We start from the raw sequence: 9728 nt of genomic DNA on the forward strand, positions 1-9728 counted from the left end.
GGGCGGTAATTTGCAAAGGCAGTGGGGTTGAGGGTGGGTTTTTGAGGAGAGAGGTGATGACGGATATTTTAAAAGGGCAGGGGACAGTACCTGAGGAGAGGGAACCATTTACAATGTCAGCTGGCATAGGGGTCAGAAAGAGAAGTTGGATAAAGATTTAGATTTTGAAAATACTATAGGAATAATGCATAATAAATAGTAAATCAAATTATTACTTTACTTATAAACCTTTCATTTTGTAATTATATTAAAGCACACCTCCTATATGACATGGGGAACTATGTTACTAACAGCTCACCTATACAATACCACGTCGAAATATTTGAGCGTATGTGCTCCAGTCACTGGCCACAGTAATCCCCAAGATTTGGTATAGAAACCTGTTTTCTGAGTCCTGTCCTTAATCTAATGACTGGATCCACCTTTCAACCAATTTCTCTTTAAAATCCCAGGCTATAAGACTAAACAACATATGTGACGTCTCCTTCTCTTATGATTTGAGGGGTGGCAGACCACACTTGGCCGATGCTTTAATGTTGTGCCTATACACTTCTCGTGTGATATTCTTAATTCATCATCTCAAATGTTCCCACCACTAATGATTGATCTGTAATCATGAGCACTTCACTCGAGTGTGGTGTACAGTGAAACCTGTAATAAGGTGTCCTTTCTTTGCAGGTGTACTTATTTTTAAAATGGTAATTGTATGTACAGTAAACCAGATGAGCCAGATATCCTGGGATTGGCTGTATCTCCTGCAGCGTTCCCTCTTTTTTTCCGCCCTCACCTGGGACCCTTGCCTAATTCTGGAGCCCTGCCAGCAGGATGTGATTACAGTTCATTTCCTGTTCGATGGATTTCCCAGTTCATTGCCATTCTGGGATCTTTTTCCATTGAGGGATGTCCTGATCCTGGGATCTATTATGCTGGCGGCCTGCACATGGCGATGTGGCTGCTATAGGGCCTGAGTGCCTGGGAGATCCCTGTTGTGTGAGAAGTTCCAAGAACAAGGAGGATACCCTTGAGCAGGCGAAGAGGGGAAACTGAGGGTGGGTAAAAGGGGAAACCATTCTCTCCATCTCACCCCCCAAGCCCCCAGCCTCCCTCTCCCCACAAGCCCCCATTCCCTATCTCTCTCCCCGAGCCCCCATTCCCCAATCTCCAATCTCCCTCTCCCCCTGAGCTCCTATTCTCCAGTCTTCCTCTCCCCCCAACACTTTGAGCCCCCTGTGATTTCAGGGTGTCCCCCGCCCCACGACTTCAGGGCACCCTTCCCCGTGATTTCAGGAACCCCCACCCCCCACCGTGATTTCAGGTACCCCCTGTGATTTCAATTACCCCCCTCCCCGCGATTTCAGGGAAACCGCCCTCCCCACAATTTCAGGCTGCTCCCCCCCCCCCCACATATCTGACCCCCCTGATGCCTCCGACCTCCCCTGATGCCTCCGACCTCCCCTGATGCCTCCGACCTCCCCTGATGCCTCCGACCTCCCCTGATGCCTCCGACCTCCCCTGATGCCTCCGACCTCCCCTGATGCCTCCGACCTCCCCTGATGCCTCCGACCTCCCCTGATGCCTCCGACCTCCCCTGATGCCTCCGACCTCCCCTGATGCCTCCGACCTCCCCTGATGCCTCCGACCTCCCCTGATGCCTCCGACCTCCCCTGATGCCTCCGACCTCCCCTGATGCCTCCGACCTCCCCTGATGCCTCCGACCTCCCCTGATGCCTCCGACCTCCCCTGATGCCTCCGACCTCCCCTGATGCCTCCGACCTCCCCTGATGCCTCCGACCTCCCCTGATGCCTCCGACCTCCCCTGATGCCTCCGACCTCCCCTGATGCCTCCGACCTCCCCTGATGCCTCCGACCTCCCCTGATGCCTCCGACCTCCCCTGATGCCTCCGACCTCCCCTGATGCCTCCGACCTCCCCTGATGCCTCCGACCTCCCCTGATGCCTCCGACCTCCCCTGATGCCTCCGACCTCCCCTGATGCCTCCGACCTCCCCTGATGCCTCCGACCTCCCCTGATGCCTCCGACCTCCCCTGATGCCTCCGACCTCCCCTGATGCCTCCGACCTCCCCTGATGCCTCCGACCTCCCCTGATGCCTCCGACCTCCCCTGATGCCTCCGACCTCCCCTGATGCCTCCGACCTCCCCTGATGCCTCCGACCTCCCCTGATGCCTCCGACCTCCCCTGATGCCTCCGACCTCCCCTGATGCCTCCGACCTCCCCTGATGCCTCCGACCTCCCCTGATGCCTCCGACCTCCCCTGATGCCTCCGACCTCCCCTGATGCCTCCGACCTCCCCTGATGCCTCCGACCTCCCCTGATGCCTCCGACCTCCCCTGATGCCTCCGACCTCCCCTGATGCCTCCGACCTCCCCTGATGCCTCCGACCTCCCCTGATGCCTCCGACCTCCCCTGATGCCTCCGACCTCCCCTGATGCCTCCGACCTCCCCTGATGCCTCCGACCTCCCCTGATGCCTCCGACCTCCCCTGATGCCTCCGACCTCCCCTGATGCCTCCGACCTCCCCTGATGCCTCCGACCTCCCCTGATGCCTCCGACCTCCCCTGATGCCTCCGACCTCCCCTGATGCCTCCGACCTCCCCTGATGCCTCCGACCTCCCCTGATGCCTCCGACCTCCCCTGATGCCTCCGACCTCCCCTGATGCCTCCGACCTCCCCTGATGCCTCCGACCTCCCCTGATGCCTCCGACCTCCCCTGATGCCTCCGACCTCCCCTGATGCCTCCGACCTCCCCTGATGCCTCCGACCTCCCCTGATGCCTCCGACCTCCCCTGATGCCTCCGACCTCCCCTGATGCCTCCGACCTCCCCTGATGCCTCCGACCTCCCCTGATGCCTCCGACCTCCCCTGATGCCTCCGACCTCCCCTGATGCCTCCGACCTCCCCTGATGCCTCCGACCTCCCCTGATGCCTCCGACCTCCCCTGATGCCTCCGACCTCCCCTGATGCCTCCGACCTCCCCTGATGCCTCCGACCTCCCCTGATGCCTCCGACCTCCCCTGATGCCTCCGACCTCCCCTGATGCCTCCGACCTCCCCTGATGCCTCCGACCTCCCCTGATGCCTCCGACCTCCCCTGATGCCTCCGACCTCCCCTGATGCCTCCGACCTCCCCTGATGCCTCCGACCTCCCCTGATGCCTCCGACCTCCCCTGATGCCTCCGACCTCCCCTGATGCCTCCGACCTCCCCTGATGCCTCCGACCTCCCCTGATGCCTCCGACCTCCCCTGATGCCTCCGACCTCCCCTGATGCCTCCGACCTCCCCTGATGCCTCCGACCTCCCCTGATGCCTCCGACCTCCCCTGATGCCTCCGACCTCCCCTGATGCCTCCGACCTCCCCTGATGCCTCCGACCTCCCCTGATGCCTCCGACCTCCCCTGATGCCTCCGACCTCCCCTGATGCCTCCGACCTCCCCTGATGCCTCCGACCTCCCCTGATGCCTCCGACCTCCCCTGATGCCTCCGACCTCCCCTGATGCCTCCGACCTCCCCTGATGCCTCCGACCTCCCCTGATGCCTCCGACCTCCCCTGATGCCTCCGACCTCCCCTGATGCCTCCGACCTCCCCTGATGCCTCCGACCTCCCCTGATGCCTCCGACCTCCCCTGATGCCTCCGACCTCCCCTGATGCCTCCGACCTCCCCTGATGCCTCCGACCTCCCCTGATGCCTCCGACCTCCCCTGATGCCTCCGACCTCCCCTGATGCCTCCGACCTCCCCTGATGCCTCCGACCTCCCCTGATGCCTCCGACCTCCCCTGATGCCTCCGACCTCCCCTGATGCCTCCGACCTCCCCTGATGCCTCCGACCTCCCCTGATGCCTCCGACCTCCCCTGATGCCTCCGACCTCCCCTGATGCCTCCGACCTCCCCTGATGCCTCCGACCTCCCCTGATGCCTCCGACCTCCCCTGATGCCTCCGACCTCCCCTGATGCCTCCGACCTCCCCTGATGCCTCCGACCTCCCCTGATGCCTCCGACCTCCCCTGATGCCTCCGACCTCCCCTGATGCCTCCGACCTCCCCTGATGCCTCCGACCTCCCCTGATGCCTCCGACCTCCCCTGATGCCTCCGACCTCCCCTGATGCCTCCGACCTCCCCTGATGCCTCCGACCTCCCCTGATGCCTCCGACCTCCCCTGATGCCTCCGACCTCCCCTGATGCCTCCGACCTCCCCTGATGCCTCCGACCTCCCCTGATGCCTCCGACCTCCCCTGATGCCTCCGACCTCCCCTGATGCCTCCGACCTCCCCTGATGCCTCCGACCTCCCCTGATGCCTCCGACCTCCCCTGATGCCTCCGACCTCCCCTGATGCCTCCGACCTCCCCTGATGCCTCCGACCTCCCCTGATGCCTCCGACCTCCCCTGATGCCTCCGACCTCCCCTGATGCCTCCGACCTCCCCTGATGCCTCCGACCTCCCCTGATGCCTCCGACCTCCCCTGATGCCTCCGACCTCCCCTGATGCCTCCGACCTCCCCTGATGCCTCCGACCTCCCCTGATGCCTCCGACCTCCCCTGATGCCTCCGACCTCCCCTGATGCCTCCGACCTCCCCTGATGCCTCCGACCTCCCCTGATGCCTCCGACCTCCCCTGATTTATCCACAACCCACCCCCAATGTCTTCGAACCCCCCTCCCATGTCCGACTGCCCTGATGTCTCCGACCCTCCCCCGATCTATCCATGGCTCCCCTCCAATGTCCGGCCTCAATAACCCCACCCCCCCCACCGCCATGTCGGCCCCAATCCTTCCGTTGGTCCATCCTCCCCCCATCCCCATTTCCCCCCACCCCCTCCCACGACGTCAGACTTACCACGCATATGCTCCCTGGCTGCTTTCCCGGCCGACAGACAGGCAACCAGCCTGTCTATCTATCTGGCTGGCTGTCATGTGGGAAACCTGCTCAGAAAAAGACGTCCTGCAGTTAAATTCTACAGGACGTCAGGCAAACCCATACTTCCCATTTCCCGTTTGGAAATTCCCCCCCCCCCTTTTCATGGCTTCAAGTCAAAATTCCGGCCTTGATGTTGCCCGGTGCAGTACCCAGCTTATGAGGAATGGGGAGTTCTTTACCCAGCATCCAAAGCAGCAGAGAAACCGCTCCATCCCTGGGACAGAGCCGTGCAAGCTTACAATCCAGAGATAGAGTGGTTTCTCTGCTGCTATGGATGCTGGGTAAAGAGATCTCTATTACCCAAAAGCCATTTTTTTTCACCTGTTGCTGCCTCACACTTACCTGCATGTCTGGTGTTTCAAGTTGTAAACAGACTTGGTGCATTGAAGGCTGTCCGTAGTTCGTAATTGGCGAGTGTCCCTTATTTCAAGGTGCATCTTGTATATTTTACAATTCGGATGGTCAATGAGTGTCCGTTTTTTGTAGGTGTCCATTTCTTGGAGGTGTCCATTTGTACAGGTTTCACTGTAACTCAATGTTTTCTCTAAAAATAATTCAAATTTGGTAGGGCAAAATCTATAAATGTGCTGCTGGATGTTTTTCTCAGTTCAAGTGGACAATTTTGCATCTCTTCTGTTATAGAGCATACCAAGCCATATCATGAGCAAGTTTTTGCCCGCTTCACCTGTGGCACAGGCCAACAGTTTTTCTGTCTTGGATGGAGTGGGTGCTTAGCCTTCCCGTTCAAACCAGCAATGTGATTTTCCCATCACTGGTCTATGTGGACTCTCCTCAGCTACTGAGTTAGATCTAGCAGCCAGAAACAAAAGTTACAGTTTGCGACTTTTAGTCATCTGCACAAATGTAGTTCTTGCCGCTCATGCCAAGAAATTCACTCACCGATATAGATAGAGAGGATTCCCCAGCAGCTCTGGAATATTGCAGAGCAGTTTTTACACTTAGTGCGGTTCTTATGGGCTAAGCTTAATGCAAGTGTTTAGTCCTGGAAATTGGAGGGTTCTGCATTACCTTTCAGAATAGTCCTTGTCTTTGACTTTGTCTTTAGTTGTTTCTGATATCTTGTTTCCTCTTTCCTGTTTTCTTTTTTCTTTCTCCCTTCCAACAGATGTTAATGTCTCATTCTACCCTAAATGCTGTTAATGCTTACATTTTTCAGGAAGGTTTACAGCCTATATTTTTATTTTTCATAACTATTTTCCTAAAATTCTTGGATACTTAGTTTGGGCTCTGACTGAGCGTTACAACATTGGGAACATAGGAACAGGAGTAGGTCATCCTGCCCTTCGAGCCTGTTCCGCCATTCAGTTGGTTGATCAGTCTCAGTTTTTACATTTTCAATTGACCTAGCCTCAACAGCTTTTTGGGAGAGAGAGTTCCAGATTTCCACTACCCTTTGTGTGAAGAAGTGCATCCTGACATCACCCCTGAATGGCATAATTCTAATTTTAAGGTTATGTCTCTTCTTCTGGACTCCCCTACCAGTCTCTATTCTCCCTATCAACTCTTTTAATCATCTTAAACACCTTAATTAGATCACCCCTTAATGTTCTATACTCAAGGGAATACAAGCTTAGTCTATGCAACTTGTCCTCATAATTTAATGCCCCGGTATCATTCTGTTGAATTGAATGCAGCTTCTTGTGGTTCTGAGAATCCTCAGGGCCTCACCTTGCATATTCTTTATTTAAGTGGACACTGCCTATTGTTAATTGTATCATGTGAGGTATATCAATAGTGTTAATTGTATTCAGGTGGTGGGTGTCAATTGGGGACTTTCTTGTATCCTTTTTATATGAGAGCTTATCTAGGGTGTGGGGTGTGTGTAAGGGGGATAAAGGCTCGGAAGCAACTGAAGACCAGACTCTAGTATTCTATCCTTCACCACTTGGCTATCCAATTTATAACACCTATTCCTTTGTATTTGATAAGTTTGGACAATAATCAAATTGATTCAGACTCTCTTTGTGACTCTCTTTGTATTCTGTTCCTACTTTGGAATGTATTGTTTATTACTTTAGTCTTGTATGTAATTCTAATTGTGTCTGTATTGTTATGGCCACAATTTCTTTTTGATCAAGTTTTTCCATTTATTTTTTTATGAACAGTTCCTGTTGTCAAATTTTACTTATTTTTGTTAAACTCCTTTTATACATCTTTCACAGTCCTCCTCTGCCGCACAACAAAGCAGATCTGTTTGACCTAAGCAGAGACCAACAACTGAACCTCGCATACATTGCCTCGGTACCTCATAGTGGCATTGAACAAGTTCGAATTCACTGGCTATTAGAACTGGTCACAATCAGGTAAGTCTGCTGGATCATGTTTATAGAAATATATTAAAAAAATTTATCTGAAATGTTTCAGTGGTCTTCACTTGTATTTTTAGTTATAATCTACCATTGATCCTGGGATTATAAACCATACCCATGTATAGGCTACTTCCCCATAAGGAGTTAGAGTAGATAGGTTTGTTATCAAAATTAGTCTGTGGTAGTTTATTATTGAGAATATGAATTGAATATATAATGGACTCAATATTAACGCAGAGAAGGGATCAAAGTGGGGGGGGGGGCGCCGATAGCGGGCGACAAATGCGCAGGGACGAGTGGGAATGTCCGATTTCAGCATGGATACCTCATTATCATTTTAATCTGGGTTTCGTGTCTCCATTGCATGTGAGCGGACGTGATGCGGACCCACCTGACGCGATTTTACTGTGACTATTTAAAGGCCCAGTTCACAGATGCAGTGGTGGAGGAGGTTTGGAGTTTTGTGGATTGTGTTTGGTGTTGAGCTAAGTACAAGGAGCAAAATGAAAGCAAGGAAGGCAAAGGCTGCGCCTGGATTCAATGAGGTGCCCCTGGACGTATAATATTTATGCTATGCATTTTGGTAGAAAGACTGAGGAGAGGCAATATAAACTAAATGATACAATTTTAAAGGGGGTGCAGGAACAGAGAGAACTGGGGGTGTACGTACACAAATCTTTGAAGGTGGCAGGACAAGTTGAGAAGGTTATTAAAAAAACATACGAGATTTTTGGCTTTATAACTAGAGGCATAGAGTACAAAAGCAAGGAAATTATGCTAAATGTTTATAAATCACTGGTTAGGCCCCTGCTAGAGTATTGTGTCCAATTCTGGGCACGACACTTTGGGAAGCATGTCAAGGCCCTTAGAGAGGGTGCAGTTTAGATGTACTAGAATGGTACCAGAGATGAGGGACTTCAGTTATGTGGAGAAATTAGAGAAGCTGGGGTTGTTCTCCTTCGAGCAGAGAAGGTTAAGATGAAATTTAATAGAAATGTTCAAAATCATGAAGGGTTTTAAGAAACTTTCCAGTGGCAGAAGGGTCGATAACCAGATTTAAGGTAATTGGCAATAGAACCAGAGGCGAGATGAGGAGACTTTTTTATGCAGCGAGTTGCTATTCTCTGGAATGCACTGCCTGAAGGGGTGGTGGAAGAAGATTCAATAATAACTTTCAATGATGGCAGAGTTCAGCACGTCAGTGCAAAAGACAAGGCTGAAGCGTTTGCAACCATCTTCAGCCAGAAGTGCCGAGTGGATAATCCATCTCGGCCTCCTCCCAATATCCCCACCATCAAAGAAGCCAGTCCTCAGCCAACTCGATTCACTCCACGTGATATCAAGAAACGGCTGAGTGCACTGGATACAGCAAAGGCTATGGGCCCCAAATACATCCCGGTTGTAGTGTTGAAGACTTGTGCTCCAGAACTAGCTGCGCCTCTAGCCAAGCTGTTCCAGTACAGCTACAACACTGGCATCTACCCGACAATGTGGAAAATTGCCCAGGTATGTCCTGTCCACAAAAAGCAGGAGAAATTCAATCCAGCCAATACCCGCCCCATCAGTCTACTCTCAATCATCAGCAAAGTGATGGAAGGTGCCATCGATAGTGCTATCAAGCGGCACTTACTCACCAATAATCTGCTCACCGATGCTCAGTTTGGGCTCCGCCAGGACCACTCGGCGCCAGACCTCATTACAGCCTTGGTCCAAACATGGACAAAAGAGCTGAATTCCAGAGGTGAGGTGAGAGTGACTGCCCTTGACATCAAGGCAGCATTTGACCGAGTGTGGCACCAAGGAGCCCTAGTAAAATTGAAGTTAATGGGAATCAGGGTGAAAACTCTCCAGTGGCTGGAGTCATAACTTGCACAAAGGAAGATGGTAGCGGTTGTTGGAGGCCAATCATCTCAGCCCCAGGGCATTGCTGCAGGAGTTCATCAGGGCAGTGTCCTCGGCCCAACCATCTTCAGCTGCTTCATCAATGACCTTCCCTCCACCATAAGGTCAGAAATGGGGATGCTCGCTGATGATTGCACCGTGCGCAGTTCCACAGGATGCACTGCAGCAACTCGCCAAGGCTTTTTCGACAGCACCTCCCAAACCCGCGACCTCTACCAACTAGAAGGACAAGAGCAGCAGGCACATGGGAACAACACCACCTGCACGTTCCCCTCCAAGTCACACACCATCCCGACTTGGAAATATATCGCCGTTACTTCATCATCGCTGGTTCAAAATCCTGGAATTTCCTTCCTAACAGCACTGTGGGAGAACCTTCACCACACGGACTGCAGCGGTTCAAGAAGGCGACTCACCACCACCTTCTCAAGGGCAATTGGGGATGGGCAATAAATGCCGGCCTCCCCAGCGACGCCCACATCCCATGAACGAATAATAAAAAATTGGATAAATACCTGAAGGGGAAAGTTTTGCATGTCTATGGGGAAAGAGCAGGGTAATGGGAT

General features: G+C 53.0%; 1 protein-coding gene across 2 annotated transcripts in view; it reads left to right on the top strand.

The window, feature by feature from the left end:
• idua (alpha-L-iduronidase) overlaps positions 1 to 9728 on the top strand; it is a 376360-nt gene that overhangs the window by 16886 nt on the left and 349746 nt on the right. For both annotated transcript variants that reach the window (XM_067992953.1, XM_067992962.1), the window contains exon 2: positions 7114 to 7254. In XM_067992953.1, coding sequence (XP_067849054.1) covers positions 7114 to 7254 — 141 coding nt within the window. The remainder of the gene's footprint in view (positions 1 to 7113; positions 7255 to 9728) is intronic.

Source organism: Heptranchias perlo, chromosome 1 (genome assembly GCF_035084215.1).
Source record: "Heptranchias perlo isolate sHepPer1 chromosome 1, sHepPer1.hap1, whole genome shotgun sequence".
Taxonomy (NCBI): domain Eukaryota; kingdom Metazoa; phylum Chordata; class Chondrichthyes; order Hexanchiformes; family Hexanchidae; genus Heptranchias; species Heptranchias perlo.